This window comes from Elephas maximus, chromosome 4, assembly GCF_024166365.1.
Source record: "Elephas maximus indicus isolate mEleMax1 chromosome 4, mEleMax1 primary haplotype, whole genome shotgun sequence".
Lineage (NCBI taxonomy): Eukaryota > Metazoa > Chordata > Mammalia > Proboscidea > Elephantidae > Elephas > Elephas maximus.
The window spans coordinates 133,488,738-133,507,611 of NC_064822.1; the positions used below are offsets into that span (position 1 = coordinate 133,488,738).

An 18,874-nucleotide genomic window follows, 5' to 3' on the forward strand; every position below is an offset into this window, starting at 1 on the left:
AGCAAAAGTTCAGTGTCTGATATCAGCTCTAGCTGTTTTTTTTCCCAAAGAAGACACGATGTTTTACTGTGTTAACCGTTTTGAAAGGTCCTACATTTCCGGAGAATGGAGCGCTTTGGTGAAAAGGACCCTGGAGAGCATTATTCAGGTGAAAATGCATCAAAGGGATGTGAGTTAAAAAGAGAAAAGTTTGCCAATGTAGAGATTAAAGGCAGCATGTGCTGACAGGTGCAATTACAGCTGAATAATTGAATCTTTTAAGAGAGATCTGGTGAGATAAGGCAATAGTTGTGGACTCACAAGGGAAACAGGTTCATAATTAGACCCTCAGGGGTCCAGCTGTGGAGGATAGTGCCAACGGAGGGATCTCGAAGTACTCTACATGCAGGACATAGTAACACTGGCACTTGCGCTTTGTGCAATGGAATAAAATAGCATGATTTCAGCCCAATAGAGCTTAACAGGTAAAAACTCTATAGAGGAGGCTCTGTGATCCTGGTGAGGCTCAGCCTTCTCCTTCAACTACCTCTAGCCTGGAACTTCTCTCAGCCCCTAGGAATGGCGAGCAACTCAGCTTCTAATCCTTTAGTCTCTTGGACATCAAAGAAAATGTGAATTTTTCCAAGTTAAATAATTGCTATGATAGAAAAAAAAAAAAAAAGTGAGTGACATTAGAAGTCTTTCTTAGCTCTTTGGCAGAAGAGTTTTTAGCGTCTCAATTTCTTTTCTATACATACCCCTTAGCCAAAGACACTGGGATAGAGAACAATCCGGTGTTTATTTCTGAGAATGTTCCACCGAAGTCATAAAAGGTAATAACTGTGTTCCTGGCTTTGGAATAGAGGTGCTTAAAGCCTTGGCCTGGCGAGTAGCGAGGTTACTATACGTACTGTGCCTGCACTTTGTTCAGACATCTGAAGGGCAGCTCTGTCTCAGGGTCTCTGCATGGAGACAGAGCTGATAAGAGGGTATAAACTATCCAGATACAGCGTTATCATTTCTACCTACAGCAGGGCAAAGGACGTCACTAACGCTCCATTAGTAATTGTGTTAGACATTTTGCTTCAGGCTTTCATTCTTATTAAAACAATGCAACTTACTCTGCTGTATCGTATGATTTTTTTTCTTTAAATTTATGATCTTTTATCCTCATTTATGTACTAAAAAACAAAACAAAACAAAAATCCATTGCCGTCAAGTGAGTTCTGACTCATAGTGACCCTACAGGGCAGAGCAGAACTGCCCAAGAGGGTTTCCAAGGAGCACCTAGTGGATTCAAACTCCCAATCTTTTGGTTAGCAGCCATAGCACTTAACCATTATGCCACCAGGGTTTCCCATTCATGTGTAGTGGGATTAAGTCATCATTCTAATGCTAAAACCTAATGCTATTAAGGGTTTTTAAATTGGCTAATGAGTTAGTTTCTGATAATGACACCGTAAACTTAAATTCAGGGGATAGCTCCTTTTCTATCATGGGGAATTTTTTTTTTTTCTTAAAGAAAAACTATTTTATTTTTTTAAAAAAGTGGACTTGGGGGTGCAGGAGGAAGAGAGGGTAATGCCATTAGGGCCTTCAGTGTCCTGGTGGTGATTCTGTCCTTCACACCGATGTGGACAATGACTCCCATTCTGGACACCACATTCTGATCCACAGTCTTTAGCATGTCCTGGGAGATGGTTTCAAATAAGTATTCTGGATCCATGCTGGGATCCCAGAGGGACTTGCACATCCCGTACATTTGTTCGGCAAAGGTGCTACTGACCACAAAGTGGTCTGGCACTATGAGGCAGCCCATGAGGCCCCGAGAGCAAATGAAGGGCTTAAAGGTCTTCAGGTCCAGCCCGGTGATGTAGTAGGGGCCAAACCATTTCTCATATAAGAGATTGGCCACCATGCTCCTGTGAGTACAAGGCTTGATCTGCTGACCTTCCTTCAGCTCACACGGGTTCAGCTGGTACTTGAGGCAGATGGTCTGAACATCAGTGGCGAGCCTCATCAGGCCAATGTACAGATGGTCTCCCATGGGAAAGATCTTCTGGAAGTCTGTGGTCACCATCTGGGTCTGACTGTATGGGGTAAATTTAACTTTTCCCAAAAAATTTGGTCCTTGGGCTTGGTTCCTGGGAGATAATCTCTAAAACCTTGGAATTTCCCAGTGACTGAAGTGTTTTTGATGAGGCCTTCAGACTCCATCTAAGGGTTTTGCTAATGAATGACTCAGGTTAGGGCTGGCCAGGTCATAAGAAAAATCAGGTGCTATCTCAGTTGAGGAGCCCTGGTGGTGCAGTGGTTAAGTGCTCTGCTGCTAACCAAAAGGTCGGAAGTTCGAATCCACCAGCTGCTCCTTGGAAACCCTGTGGGGCAGTTCTACTCTGTCCTATAGGGTCCCTATGAGTTGGAATTGACTCCACGGCAATGGGTTTGGTTTTGGTTCTGGTTCGGGTTTACCTCAGTTGACCTGGGAGTGAGATGGGTGGGTGACGATTCATTCAAGCATGTCTAAGTAATGAGGTCCTGATAAAGGCTCTGGAGAAGAAGCTCCATTGGCTTCCTGGTTGGTGGAAGACATCAATGCATGTGGTAGGGTAGCGAATCCCTTTTTGGGGAATGAAAGTTCTACATTAAGAACCATCCACGACTTCACCCTGTGCATCTCTTCATTTGTATCCTTTTTGCTGTAATAAAACTATAATTGTAAGTATAGCACTTTTCTGGATTCTATGAGTCCTTCTAGTGAACTAACAAACCCAAGGGAATAGTGGGAGTCAGCAGGTCAGAAGTTGGGGTTGGGGGAGGGTCCTGGGAACCCCTGAGCTTATATGACTGCTTCCTGAAGGGGTAGCAGGAACCTCTGAATTTATACCGAGCAGGTCAGAAGTAAGGGTGTTGCGAGAACTCCCCAGCTTGTGGCTGGCATCTGAAGTCTTGGGCAGACTTGGCAGTCTGGAGGACTGTGTCTTTTAACTTGTGAGTTCTGTTCTAGCTCCAGGTGGTTCGGGTCAGAGGAAGAAGTTCTGCATGTACAGCTGGTGTCAGAACAAAGGTAGAACAGCGGGGAGCAGAATTGATAGAGGGCATTGATTTGATTGATCATTGCAGTTTAGTGTGAGATGTGGAATAGATTGATTTTGATTTTTCTCTAGAGTCCATTGGTACCTAGGTAGATAGAAGACTGTCTTCTGCCTGAGCCTTCTTCAAGTATTTAACAAGCTCAGAAGTAAATCCCATATTGTACCAAGAATCAACAATCACTGTAGCTACAAGCTGCTCTATTCTTTTTACATTATGAAGCACTTAGCAAAGTGTTATACATGCTGGCCACTATCATTATGAATATATTTTAGTTTCTGTTAACCTTGTTTATTCATAACATGAGCAAATACCACCTTTGGTATGTCCTCATAGTTTGACATCTGGTCTAATTTGGAATTCTCATTGCCGTATCTTCTGCCTGGATCAGTGGCGTTGCTTTAGTATTTATAACATGGGGGAAAATTAGGGTATTCAGGTTTTTATAATTCCACATGGGTGCGGGCTACCTGATCTTTTTTTTAAAAAAATTGATCATAAGGGTTGAGTCTGTACGGACTATTTACCTATTTACCTTTCTCTCACCATCTTCCATTTTTTCTCCAACATTCCACAATGCTAGTGGAATTAAATATGGAGAGCTCAAAATTCAATAATCACATTCAGCTTTAGTTTTAACTGCTAGCTGCTTAAAGCATGCTAGTAGCGCTCCTGTCATCAGCAGCTATAACAGTGGTTATAAGCCCTGGCTATATTTTATTATCACCAGGAGATTTTTATAAAAACTACAGATGTACAGGTCTAACTCTGGGGTCTGGCTGAGCTGGGTTTTGGTAGGACCTGGCCACTGGTGTTTTAAAAAAAAGTAGATTGAGAGGGTCGATAACCACTAAGAAACCCCATATTAGGAAAAGAGACAGGACGTACTGTTCTGGTTGAACAATTTGCCTCCAAAATTCACGTCTACTCAGAACCTCAGAATGTGACCTTATTTGGAAATAGGGTCTTTGAAGACATAACTGATTTATGATGAGGTCATACTAGGTTAGGGTGGGCTCTAATCCAATCCAGAGACCCAGAGAGATAGCGAGAACACCAAGTGATGAAAGAGGCAAGCCAAAGAATACCAAGGCTTGCCAGGAGCCCTAGAAGCAAGGAAGAGGCAAAGTAGGGATCCTCCTTCTACCCTGAAGAACTGTGAAAGAATAAATTTCTGTTGTTTTAATTACCCAGTTTGTGGTACTTTGTGACAAAAGCCCTAGGAAACCAATATGCTACCAATTTACAATTTAACAGGCTCGACTAAACTCTCTCCCCTCAACCTAAGCCGTACTTTCCTCACTCCTTTTCTTATTTGGCCTACATCTGCAAGTTAAAACAGAGCAGAAAGAGTATAACATTGGACTCAGAAAACTTTGATCTCAAATCCAAAAAAAACTCCAGTAGTCTCTCTTAGTAACAGTGTGACCTTGGAAAAGATGCTTAAATGTGCTGAATTTTAGTTTCCTCATTTGTCAAAAGGGAATAATAAAGTTTCCTTTTAAGTGAAGATTAAATTAGTAATGTGATATGAAAACATTTAGGACAGTGCCCAGTACATAATAGGAGTGCAGCATATCTCAGTTGCCTTGCTGTCTTGACTGTCCTTTCTGCCCTGTTCTATCATGTCTTGTCTGTCCTATCCTGTCTTATCCATCCTGTCCTGTTTGCCTGGGGAATAAACACCACATATTCTTTTCTACAAATTATGTTTATCTGTAAAAAAGAAGCTATTGGCACACAGTTGACGGAATGAATTTGAAGTGTCTTTTAATATGCTATTCACCTATTCCCTCAACTGACATGTCTATGAAATGGCTGGCCAGTGTTGGGGATATGATTTGAAGGTGTGGGAACAAGATTTTTTTTTCTATTGGGTGATGCAATCTGTTTTATGTGGACATCAATCTTGTGCCTTTGATCGCCATTGCATTTGCTTCAACTGCATGACCAATCTGACCTACTTTATATTTGTAATAATAGTGGTAGCAGCTGGCATTTATACTACAGCACCTATTTGAAGTGATGCACTTCAGAGGAGTACAGGTGAAGCTAGGATCAATTACTACCTGGACAATTAGTTTTTTTTTTTTTTTGTGAAGAAAATAAAATGTTGCTGTGTGTTGATCCACCCCAGAGAGTCATAGAGAAATCCATTCCAATCTAGCTTGGTATATCATGGAACAGTTTGTGATTCATGGCAATGACTCAGGAAGGCTTCTGCCTTGCTTTGTTGTGACACATACCTGTCCTTTGCCCAGGGATAGGCTCCAAATGGAAGCTCAGGCAAATAGGGAGGTTCGAAGCTGCTGTCATTACTTAGTTCAGGCATATCAAAGCAGAGAACCAGGATGGTCTTTTGGTGCGCAGGCTCAAAGGAGTTGCTTGTGTTAGGAGCAGAATAAATGGTCTATGCTAAAAGCCACTCTGATAATGGCAATATGACCCTCTGCTGCTTCCCAGTGCTTGGCAAAGTGTAACATGGGATGCTCTGTAGCTTAGGGGTTAAGAGCAATCAGAAATCATGACAATCTGGATTCAAATTGTGGCTTCGTCACTATCTGTAATAAGACTCGGCAAACTTTTTCTGTAAGGGCCAACTAGTAGATATTTTAGGCTTTGAGGGCCATATAGTTTCAGTTACAGCTATTCAACTCTGCCCTTACAGCCAAAAGCAGTCATAGCCAATACATAAATGAATGAGTGTAGCTGTGTTCCAATACAACTTGATTTACAAAAACAGACAGTGGGTGAGATTTAGCTTGGGGATTATAGTTTGCCAACTTCTGATCTATAGGATCTTGCACTAATTACTTTTATTCTCAAAGGTTGTTTTGAGGATTAAATGAGAAAATTTATGTAATAAAACATTTACCATGTTCTTGGCACGTAGTAAGCACTTAAAAATAGTAGTCTCTGTTATTTTATTTAAATGACTATATAAGACATTGATTGTAAGATGCTTCTAGATTTCAGAGATGTTAAAATGTGATAAAAAAGAGTCTCAGAGTTGATGAAATATGGTAAAGCAATTAATTATATTAACAAGGTTATATTTAAGATTTTAAGTCTTTTGTACCAGTGGTCATTTAAAGCTTCTTGTATAACACTTCTTTATGATGTTCTTCTTGTCAGAGACACATGTCATGAACTCCTGGGTCACGTTCCATTACTTGCGGATCCTAAGTTTGCTCAATTTTCACAAGAAATAGGCCTGGCATCTCTGGGGGCATCAGATGAAGATGTTCAGAAACTAGCCACAGTGAGTCCTTTTCATTTCCAAGCTAAAAAAATATTCTGTTGTGTACATTTGTAAGTAAAGAAAGCCTCAAAGCTATTGACTATAAATCATAATTCGAACACTTTGGAGAGGGGCTGGTAGTTTTACTTCTTTACATGTTGTGTTATTTTGAAGCACAGTGTGTTCTTGGTTTGTTAACCACCAAAATATTCGTATTTCATTCTTTTAGTTCAGGAGCTGGCTAGACGTAAAGAGTTAGGTAGTAAATAGTTTAGGCTTGCAGGTCCTAGGTCTCTGTTGCAACTACTTAGCTCAGCTTCTGTAATGTGAAAGCAGCCACAGACAACATGTAAATAAATGAGTGTGACTGTGTTCCAATAAAACTTTATTTACCAAAACTGGTAGTGGGTTGGATCTGGCCTACAACTTGCTGACCCCCGGTTCTAATTCAATGTTTATTTCCTAGAAATATTAGTAACAGAAAAATATATAAATTTATGGTAAAGGAGGTGTTGTACTTGGGAGTATCTCTTTGCTTAGTTAATGTGGTATGGTCAGACATAACTTGAGTCATTAATAAGAAACTCAGGCTAAACACTTATTATAAGCACAAAACCTGAAAAAGATATAGTACAGGCAGTCCCTGGATTATGAATGAGTTCTGTTCCTAAATGTCTTTAAGGTGAATTTGAACATTTAAGTTGGGACAGATAGGCACGTTTCGTATCTAATATCAGCTAGTCAAATGTTTTTCTTAGTATATAGTGTACCTTTCTATGCATAAAAAAATTAAAGAAATACTTCTAGGTATACTAAAACATCTTAAACATAATAATACAGTAATTATGTTTTGATGTGTGTTGCAAAGTGGCACCCATATGTTATTATGAACCATTATATGTACCTGGGATTTTTAATATAATAGGCTTTACGGTGGTTGGTTCATAACTACGGGTTGTACATAAGTTGGATGTTCATAACCTGGGTGCCATGGTTACAGCAAAGTTCTTCTCAAAACAAGCAATGTGAGAGGAAAGTAATGTTGTAATGTTGGCTCCTACCTTTAAGATGCTGAGGATTTAGATCTAGTTTTATTTTCATCTCATTTCAAAGAGCTCAGGGTAAGAAAGAGGAGGCTTAACAAACTCACATACCTATAGGGACCAGTCCGTTAGCCCAAGTGAGCAAAGTCATCAGGGGAAGAAAAATGGCATCTTAAGTTATAGCTATCTGATACAGATACACATCATTGGCTTATTAGACATACAGGAATATTCTTTGCTTCTACCAAGAAATAACTTTTCTCTTAGATTTCTTGAAACACACAGCCCTTTCAGTATATCTTTTCTTTCCTACTTTTGATAGAAATATTGGACCTGAAAAATATTTCTCTACTAAAGAAAAACAGCAGTGCAAGAACCATCTAAATGGTAACTGATCCATGGTGTCATTATAGGGATTAACAGGGATTAGTAGGGACTGCAGTAAACTAGAGAGAACATGCTGCTTCTACGGCAGAAGCCTGGTTCTGTGCTCCTGATGATGGTTGTCAGGTGGAGTTGGCCTTATGTTGCCAAATCTTCCAAAATTTTGAGAGATGCTGAAAAGCAAGATTTCTAAGTAAGTTTAGTTATTTTGGCTCATTAAAAAACAAAACAAAACCTGTCACCACCATTATGAAGTGAGAAAAATATGTCTATAGACTGAATCTGGCTCTTGGCTGCCAGTTTATAACCTTTGCCCTAGGGTTTTCATTTTATGTGTATTAGTCATCTATTGCTGTGTAACAAATTACCCTAAAACTTAGTGGCTTAAAACAGCAATTATTATCTCACAGTTTCTGTGGGCCAGAAGTTTGAGAGCAGCTTGGCTGAATGGTTCTGGCTCAGGGACTCTCATGTGGTTTCTGGGCCTGCAGTTATCTGAAGGTTTGGGGATTTGCTTCCAAGATGGCTTACTCATGTGGCTATTAGCAGGAGGCCTCAGTTCCTCATTAGGTGGGCTTCTCCACAGGCTATATAGTATCCTTATGACATGGCCACTGGCTTCCTCAGAGCAAGTCATCTTAGAGAGAGAGAAGGATGCGTGATGCCTTTGTGATTTGATTACCTACTGTTCACTTTGGCCATATTCTATTCATTAGAAGGAAGTCTCTAAATCCAGCCTACACTCAAGTACAGGGGAATTAGGCTCCACCTTTTGGAGAAAGGAGTGTCAAAAAATGTATGGAGGTACTTCAAACCACCACACAATGTGTACTCTTATGTAGTTCTCAAACTTTGGCTCTGGCTTTAAACTTCAGGTTTTGAAACCTTTTTCACACCTTTAAAATTTCTCTTGAAATTTTCTAGGTTCAATTTTTGATACCATGGAGCTTCTCTTCTTGATCATAGATGAATATAGTTTTTACCTGTCTGACTCTGAACAACCACAAACTGGGATTCAGCTCTACCAGGCTCTGTGAGGAACTGACCATATGTGCGTTCAAAGAGAAGAGAAGGAATAAAGTAGAGGTTTATAGATATTAATGTAGATGGATCTTAGTGAGTGCTCTTATTTCTTTCTTAAAAACAGTTATAAGAAAGCAGTTTTATTGTCCCTTATTTTTCCCCTCTATCTAAATTTTTTTTTTTATCAAATGATTCCACCATGCATCTGGCAGTTTGTCATACTGTGGTGGCTTGCATGTTGCTGTGATGCTGGAAGCTAGGCAGTCAGTATTTCAAATATTAGCAGGGTCACCCATGATGCACAGGTTTCAGCGGAGCTTCCAGAATAAGACAAACTAGGAAGAAGGACCTGGCACTCTACTTCTGAAAAAAACTAGCCAATGAAAACCTTATGAACAGCATGGAACATTGTCTGATACAGTGCCAGAAGACGAGCCCCTCAAGTTGGAAGGCACTCAAAATACAACTGCAGAAGAGCTGCCTCCTCCAAGTACAACTGATCTTAAAGATGTGGATGGAGTCAAGGTTACGGGACCTTTATTTGCTGATGTGGCACGACTCAAAATAAAAAGAAAAGCTGTAAACATCCGTTAATACCTGGAACATGGAATGTATGAAAAATGAATCTAGGAAAATTGGAAGTCATCAAAAATGAAATGGAAGGCGTAAAGATTGATATCTGAGGCGTTAGTGAGCTCAAATACACTGGTATTGGCCATTTTGAATCAGACAATCATGTGGTCTACTGTGCTATGTGTCTTAGGCTGGGTTCCCTAGAGAATCAAAACCAGTAATGTGTATAAATATATATTTAGACAGATTTATATCATGGAAATGGCTTACACAATTGTGGAGGCTGGAATGTCCCAAGTCCATGTGTCAGGAGAGAGGCTTCTCCTGATTCTCGTAGCCACAGTGCTGGTGAACCCAAGATCGGCAGGTCAGAGAGCAGGGCTTTCGCTCACAGGCTGTGAAGATCGATGAATACCAAGATCAGCAGGCAAGACTGCAGGTAAGCTGCTAGCTCAAGTCCCAAGAAGTGGAGATCAGATGAATGGGAGCCAGCTGCAGAATCCAGCGAGAGCAAAAAGCCCATGAGCCCTGCCAGAATGTCCACCCACATTCCATGCAGGTCAGAAACCCAGGGAAACTCCCTTTCAGCTGCTTGGCTACTCACAGCAGATGCTATCATGCAGGTGATCACAACATCATACGACTGCCAAACCACTAAGAATCATGGCCCAGCCAAGCTGACACACAGCCTTAACCATCACACAGGGAATGACAAACTGAAGAGAAATGGTGTCCCATTCATTGTCAAAAAGAACACTTCAAGAGCTATTCTGAAGTACAACGCTGTCAGTGATAGGATAATATCCATAAGCCTACAAGGAAGACCAGTTAATATGACTATTATTCAAATTTATGCATCTACCACTAATGCCAAAGGTGAAGAAAGTGAAGGTTTTTACAGACTTCTGGAGTCTTAAACTGATCAGATACACATTCAAGATGCATTAATAATTACTGGTGGTTGGAATGCAAAAGATGGAAACAAAGAAGGATTAGTAGTTGGAAAATATGGCCTTGGTGATAGAAATGACATAGGAGATCACATGATGGAATTTTCAAGACCAATGACTTATTCATTACAAATAACTTTTTTCAACAACATAAACAGTGACTATATACTTGGGCCTCAATGGAAGGAATACACAGGAATCAATTAGATGACATCTGTGGAAAGAGACAATGGAAAAGCTCAAAATCATCAATCAGAACAAGGCCAGGGGCCGACTGGAACAGACCATCAATTGCTCTTATGCAAGTTTAAGTCAAAGCTAAAGAAAATTTTAAAAAGTCCATGAGAACCAAAATACAACCTTGAGTATATTTCACCTGAATTTGGAGACCATCTTAAGAACAGATTTGATGCATTGAACACTAAGACTGAAGATTGGATAAGTTATGGAATGACATCAAAGACATCATACATCAAAAAAGCAAGAGGTCATTAAAAAGACAGGAAAGAAGGAAAAGACCAAAATGGATGTCAGAAGAGACTCTGAAACTTGCTTTTGAAAGTGAAGTAGCTAAAGCAAATGGAAGAAACGATGAAAGAAAAGAGCTGCACAGCAGATTTCAAAGGGTGGCTCAAGAAGACAAGTATTATAATGAACTGTTCAGAGAGCTGGAGTTAGGAGTTAGAAGACCAAAAAAGGAAGAATGTGCTTAGAATTTCTCAAGCTGAAAGAATTGAAGAAAAAATTCAAGCCTCAAGGTGCAATATTGAAGGATTCTACAAGCAAAACATCGAACAATGCAGGAAGCATCAAAAGAATGTGGAAGGAATACACAGAGTCACTGTACCAAAAGAACTAGTTCAACCACTTCAGGAGGTAGCATATGATCAGGAACCAATGGTATTGACGGAAAAAGCCCAAGGTGCACTGAAGGTACTGGTGAAAAGCAAGGTTCCAGGAACTGATTGAATATTGATTGAGATGTTTCAACAAACGGGTGCAGTGCTGGAGGTACTCACTGGTCTATGCCAAGAAATTTGGAAGAAGCCACCTGGCCAATTGATTAGAAGAGATTCGTATTTGTTCCCATTCCAAAGAAAAGTGATCGAACAGAATGTGGAAATTATCAAACAATATCATTACTATCACTCACAAGTAAAATTTTGCTGAAGATAATTTAAAAACAGTTGTAGCAGTACATCGACAAGGAACTACGAAAAATTCAAACTGGATTCAGAAGAGGACATGGAACAAGGAATACATTGAGGATGTTGAATGGATGCTGGCTGAAAGCAGAAAACACCAGAAAAGATGTTTTCCTTTTTTTATTTTTAATAATTTTTATTGTGCTTTAAGTGAACGTTTACAAATCAAGTCAGTCTGTCACATATAAGCTTATATACACCTTACTCCATACTCCCACTTACTCTCCCCCTAATGAGTCAGCCCTTCCAGTCTCTCCTTTTGTGACTGTTTTGCCAGTTTCTAACCCTCTCTACCCTCCTATCTCCCCTCCAGACAGGAGATGCCAACACAGTCTCAAGTGTCCACCTGATACAAGTAACTCACTCTTCATCAGCATCTCTCTCCAACCCATTGTCCAGTCCCTTCCATGTCTGATGAGTTGTCTTCGGGAATGATTCCTGTCCTGGGCCAACAGAAGGTTTGGGGACCATGACTGCTGGGATTCCTCTAGTCTCAGACCATTAAGTCTGGTCTTTTTATGAGAATTTGGGGTCTGCATCCCACTGTTCTCCTGCTTCCTCAGGGGTTCTCTGTTGTGCTCCCTGTCAGGGCAGTCATTGGTTGTGGCCGGGCACCATCTAGTTCTTCTGGTCTCAGGATGATGTAAGCCTCTGGTTCATGTGGCCCTTTCTATCTCTTGGGCTCATAATTATTGTGTGACCTTGGTGTTCTTCATTCTCCTTTGATCCAGGTGGGTTGAGACCAATTGATGCATCTTAGATGACTGCTTGTTAGCATTTAAGACCCCAGACGCCACATTTCTCCTTTGTTTTATTGACTATGCAAGGGCACTTGATTCTATGGATACAACAAATTATGGATAACATTGCAAAGAATGGGAATTCCCGAACACCTAATTGTGCTCATGTGGAACCTGTACATAGACCAATAAATAGGCAGTCATTTGAACAGAACAAGGGGATACTGCGTGGTTTAAAATCAGGAAAGTAGTGGGTCAGGGTTGTATCATTTCACCATACTTATTCAGTCTGTATATTGAGCAAATAATCTGAGAAGCTGGACTATATGAAGAAGAACGTGGGATCAGGATTGGTGGAAGACTCATTAACAACTTGTCATATGCAAATGACTCAACCTTGGTTGCTGAAAATCAAGAGGACTGGAAGCACTTACAAATGAAGATCAAAGACTACAACCTTCCGTATGGATTATATACCTCAACATAAAGAAAACAAAAATCCTCACAACTGGACCAATAAGCAACATCATGATAAATGGAGAAAAGATTGAAGTTGTCAATGAGTTCATTTTACTTGGATCCAAAATGAACACCCATGGAAGCAGCAGTCAAGAAATCAAATGACATATTGCATTGGACAAATCTGTTGCAAAAGACGTCTTTAAAGTGCTTGAAAGCAAAGATATCACTTTAAGGAGTAAGGTGTGCCTGATCCAAGTCATGATATTTTCGATTGCCTCATGTGCATGTGAAAGCTGGACAATGAATAAGCGAGACTGAAGAAGAATTGTTGTCTTTGATTTATGGTGTTGGGAAAGAATATGAATATACCATGGACTGCCAGAAGAACAAACAAGTCTATCTTGGAAGAAGTACACCCAGAGTGCTCCTTGGAAGTGAGGATGGTGAGACTTGATCTCATGTATTTTGGACATGTTATCAGGAATGACCAGTCTCTGGAGAAAGACAACGTGGTTGATGAGGTACAGGTTCAGCGAAAAAGAGAAAGATCCTCAATGAGATGACAGTGACTGCAACAATGGGCTCAAACATAGTAACAATTGTGAAGATGGCACAGTGTTTCATTCTGTTGTACATAGGGCTCTATGAGCCGGAACATACTTGGCGGCACCTAACAGCAACATCAAATGATTAATTAATGATTATTTAATTCCATTACTATAACAAACATTTACAAAGAACATGACATAGTCCTCATCTTTCAGAAACTTATAGCTCATATAGATAAAACTAAGACTTTCAGGGGAGGGAAAATTCATCCTGTAAGATAAGAAAAATTTAGCCAGGTTGAGATGAGACAAAGGATGGTTAAAAGTAGACGGATAGATAGCCTAGGATTCAAGATGGTGGCTTAGTCAGACACATCATGCCATCCATCTACACCAAAGACCTGAGAAACAAAGTGAAACAGATACAGATGACAACTCTGGAACCCTGAGCATCAAATGAAAGGCTATAGAATTGGATCAAACACCAGTTGGAAAAAGAAACTGAAGGACAGCAGTGAACACGGAGCTATACAGAGTAGAGGTACCCTGCCAGACAGCCCAGCACAATAGGGCCATTTTGAGACAAAGCCAGCAGTGACCCTGGCTGAGGAGCACAAGAAGACAACATCATGGAAAGCCCGGTAGAAGACAGAGAAACTGTCAACGTACCTGGAGTGAAGCAAGGTGAGTAGGACATGACCTGGAGCTAAGGAGGGAAAGTACAGGTAAGAAGATGAGAGCTTCAGGGATCCTGGCATACACAGAGCAGGGAGGGACCCAGGACCCAGAGACACGGCAACTCTCCAGCAGTGGTACCTGACTTTTAGGGTGGATGGTGAGCATGGAGCAATAGATGAACCCACCCCCCTTTTATTGTTTTCTTTTTTTTTTCTTCTCTCTCCCCCTTCCCTTCTCACCTGCCCCATCCTTCTCCCACCAGAAGAGTGCCTACATGATTCCGGCTTCCCACCTTGCCCCTCTCCTGACTGGGAGAGTGCCTGTGCTCCCCCCTGTCACCTGCCCTATGCCTCTCCCTTTGGACAGAGAACTTGCGTGCTCTGTGGTCAACCACCCCACTTCCCCCAATGGAGGGAGAGCCTCAGTACCCTATGGATGCCCACCTTGCTCCTTGCCTGTCACCTGACCACCTGGTGAGCAACTGTGAGCACTCACATACCTCTGGATAGCATCTGCTCAGTACGCCCTCAGCTGTCTCACGCATATAGTGAATAGTGATGAGGGCTTGCTCTGCCCACTGTTGCTTTGCCCAACTAGGAGCAGAAAGTGAAGACTCCTGTGCCACCAGACTAGTGATCACCAAGGCATGCCTGACCTGCCCGGACTGATAAACCAAACCAAACCAAACCAAACCAAACCAAACCAAACCAAACCAAACCAAACCAAACCAAACCAAACCAAACCAAACCAAACCAAACCAAACCAAACCAAACCAAACCAAACCAAACCAAACCAAACCAAACCAAACCAAAAACGAAAAAATCATAGTTCTTTACCAACACCATAACTTAAAGGCATCAATTCTCTGGTCTTCCTTATTCATTGCCCAGCTTTCACATGCATATGAGGTGATTGAAAATACCATGGCTTGTGTCAGGTGCATCTTACTCCTTAAAGTGACATCTTTGCTTTTTCAACCTTTAAAGAGGTCTTTTGCAGCAGATTTGCCCAATGTGATATATCATTTGATTTCTTTCTTTGAAGTTTTCTTTTTTATTGTACTTGAAATGAAGGTTTACGGAACAAACTAGCTTCTCATTAAACAGTTAGTACACATATTGTTTTTGACAGTGGTCAACAATACCACACATCGACACTCTCCCTTCTTGACCCTGGGTTCCCTATTACCAGCTTTTCTGTTCTCTCTTGTCTTCCAGTCCTTGCTCCAGGGCTAGTGTGCACCTTTAGTCTCGTTTTGTTTTATGGGCCTGTCTAATCCTTGACTGATGGGGGACCGTCAGGAAGGACTTCATTACTGGGCTAAAGGGGTGCCCCGGGGGCCATACTCTCAGGGTTTCTCCCACCTCCGTGAGGCCAGTAGGTCTGGTCTTTTTTTGTGTGAGTTAGAATTTTGTTCTACATTTTTCTTTAGCTCTGTTTAGGACCTTCTATTGTGATCCCTGTCAGGGCAGTTGGTGGTGGTAGCCAGGCACCATCTAGTTGTACTGGACTCAGTCTGGTGGAGGCTGCAGTGGTTGTGGTCCATTAGTCTTTTGGACTAATCTTTCCTTTGTTTCTTTAGTTTTCTTCATTCTCCCTTGCTCCTGAGGGAGTGAGACCAGTAGCGTATCTTAGATGTCCACTCACAGGCTTTTAAGACCCCAGACACTACTTACCAAAATAGAATGTGGAACATTTTCTTTATAAACTATGGTATGCCAATTGAGCTAGATGTTCCCCGAGACCATGGTCCCCAAAGCTCTCAGCCCAGCAATTCGGTCCCTCAGGGAGTTGAATGTGTCTATGAAGCTTCCACGTTGTTTGATTTCTTGGCTGCTGCTTCTATGAGAGTTGATTGTGGTTCAAGTAAAATGAAATCCTTGAAAACTTCAGTGTTTTCTCCATTTATCATGATGTTGCTTATTGGTCCAGTTGTGAGGATTTTTGTTTCCTTTACACTGAGGTATAATCCATACTGAAGGCTGTAAGTTCTTCAAGTCCTCATTACTTTCAGCAAGCAAGGTTGTGTTGTCTACACATTGCAAGTTGTTAATGAGACTTCCACCAATCCTGGTGTCATGTTCTTCCTCAAATAGTTCAGCTTCTTGGATTATTTGCTCAGCATACAGATTGAATAAGTATGGCAAAACGATACAATCCTAACGCACAGCTTTCCTGATTTTAAACCACGGGATATCCCCTTGTTCTGTTCGAGCAACTGCCTCTTAGTCTATGTACAGGTTCTGCATGAGCATAATCATGTGTTCTGGAATTCCCACTTTTTGAAATGTTATCCCTAATTTGTTATGCTCCACACAGCCGAATACCTTTGCATAGTCTATAAAGCACAGGTCAATACCTTTCCTGGTATTCTCTGCTTTCAGCCCAAATCCATTTGACATCAGCAATGATATCCCTCATTCCACGTCCTCTTCTGAATCCAGCTTGAATTTCTGGCAGTCCCCTATCAATATACTGCTGCAGTCACTTTTGAATGATCGTCATCAAAATTTTGCTTGCATGTGATTATTGTTTGATAATTTCTGCATTCTACTGGATCACCATCTTTGGAATGGGCACAAATATGGATCTCTTCCAGTCAATTGGCCAGATAGCTGTCTTCCAAATTTCTTGGCATAGACCGGTGAGCACCTCCAGGCCTCCACTGTTCGTCGAAACATCTCAATTAATATTCTGTCTATTCCTGGAGCCTTGGTTTTCACCGATGCCTTCAGCGCAGCTTGGACTTTTTCCCTCAGTATCATTGGTTCTTTATCATATGTTACATCCTGAAGTATTTGAACATTGACCAATTCTTTTTGGTACAGTGACTCTGTGGATTCTTTCCGTCTTCTTTTGATGTTTCTTGCATCAAAATTTTCAATATTTTGCCCATAGAATTCTTCAAAATTGTAATTCAAGGTTTGAATTTTTTCTTCAGTTCTTTCAGCTTGAGAAAAACTGATTGTGTTCTCCCCTTTTTGTTTTCTAACTGGAGGCTTCTGCACATTTCATTATAATACTTTTCTTTGTCTTGCCCTTTGAAATCTTTTGTTCAGCTCTCTTCCTTCATCATTTCTTCCGTTCTCTTTAACTACTCAACATTCAAGAGCAAGTTTCACAATCTCTTCTGACATACATTTTGGTGTTTTCTTTCCTGTCTATTAATTGACCTTTTGCTTTCTTTATGCATGATGTCCTTGATATCATTCCACAACTCGTCTAGCTTTCAGTCATTAGTGTTCAATGCATCAAATCTATTCTCTAGATGGTATAGAAGTACATCCACATACATATATAGGTTAGGCTGTGGATATTTTTACACACATATTTGTATGTACAGCATGTATATTCATATATATGTAATAGAGCACAAAGGAGGCACAGACATAGAAGCTTCCTAGATACATTGAAATACCTTAAGGGACTGAGCTACTGGGCCTGAGACCTGACACCATGGTCTTGGGGGATATCTAGGTCAATTGGCATAATCTAGGTCAATTGGCATAACATAGTCCATAAAAAAAAAGTTCTGCATTCTAATTTGGTGAGTAGTGTCTGAGGTCTTAAAAGCTTGTGAGTGGCTATCTATGATACATCTATTGGTCCCATCCCATCTGGGGTAAAGGAGAATGAAGAAGACCAAAGACACAAGGAAAATATTAGTCCAAAGGACTAATGGGCCACATGAACTAGATACTCCACCAACCTGAGCCCTGAAGAACTAGATGGTACCTAGCCATCACCACTGACCCCTCTGACTGTAATCACAATAGAGGGTACCAGACAAAGCAGGATAAAAATGTGGAAAAATATTCAAATTCACAAAAAGGACCAGACTTAATAATCTGACAGAGACTGGAGGAGCCTGATACTATGGCCCCAGACACTCTTCTAACTCAGAACTGAAGCCACTCCCGAAGGTCACTTTTCAGCCAAAGATTTGTGTTTTATCGATTATGCAAAGGCATTTTATGAATAACGTTGTAAAGAATAGGAATTCTAGAACACTTAATTGCGCTCATGAGAAGCCTGTACGTAAATCAAGAGGCAGTCATTGGAACAGAACAAGGGAATACTGCGTGGTTTAAAGTTAGGAAACCTGTGAGTCAGGATTGTGTCCTTTCACCGTACTTATTCAATCTGTATGCTCAACAAATAATGTGAGAAGCTGGACTATATGAAGAAGAATGTGGCATTAGGCTTGGAGGAAGATGCGTTAACAATTTGCCTTATGCAGATGGCACAACCTTGCTTGCTGAAAGTGAAGAGGACTTGAAGCACTTACTGATGAAGATCAAAGACTTCAGCTTTCAGTATGGATTACACCTCAGCGTAAAGAAAACAAAAATCCTCACAACAGGACCAATAAGCAACATCATGATAAACGGAAAAAATGTTGAAGTTGTCAAGCAGTTCATTTTACTTGGATCCACAATCAATGCCCATGGAAGCAACAGTCAAGAAATCAAAAGATGTATTGCATTGGGCAAATCGGCTACAAAAGACCTCTTTAAAGTGTTAAAAAGCATAGATGTCACCTTGAAGACTAAGGCGTGCCTGACACAAGCCATGGTATTTTCAATCGCCTCATATGCATGCCAAAGCTGGACAATGAATAAGGAGGACCAAAGAAGAACTGATCCCCTTGAATTGTACTGTTGGCAAAGAATATCGAATATACCAGTGACTGCCAAAAGAACAAACTAATCTGTCTTGGAAGAAGTATAGCCAGAATGCTCCTTAGAAGCAAGGATGGTGAGACTTCTTCATCCATACTTTGGACGTGTTATAGGAGGGTTCAATCCCTGGAGAAGGACATTGTGCTTGGTAAAGTGGAGGGTCAGTGAAAAAGAGGAAGACCCTCAATGAGATGGATTGACACAGTGGCTGCAACAATGGGCTCAAGCATAGCAATGATTGTGAGAATGATGCAGGACCAGGCAGTGTTTTGT

General features: G+C 40.9%; 2 protein-coding genes across 4 annotated transcripts in view; one reads left to right on the forward strand and one right to left on the reverse strand.

Annotated features, from left to right (window-relative positions):
• The window catches only part of TPH2 (tryptophan hydroxylase 2), a 327,850-nt gene that overhangs the window by 62,078 nt on the left and 246,898 nt on the right, over window positions 1-18,874 (forward strand). For all 3 annotated transcript variants that reach the window (XR_007517278.1, XR_007517279.1, XM_049883908.1), the window contains exon 9: window positions 6,208-6,334. Coding sequence is in view for 1 of the 3 variants with exons in the window: in XM_049883908.1 (XP_049739865.1) it covers window positions 6,208-6,334 (127 nt within the window). In the remaining 2 variants the exon portion in view is untranslated. The remainder of the gene's footprint in view (window positions 1-6,207; window positions 6,335-18,874) is intronic.
• LOC126074800 (proteasome subunit beta type-3-like) lies at window positions 1,520-3,621 on the reverse strand. The gene is made up of 2 exons (XM_049881610.1): window positions 3,608-3,621; window positions 1,520-2,069 (listed from the first exon to the last, which is right to left on the reverse strand). Exons 1-2 carry the CDS (start codon window positions 3,619-3,621, stop codon window positions 1,520-1,522), a joined length of 564 nt encoding a protein of 187 aa, XP_049737567.1.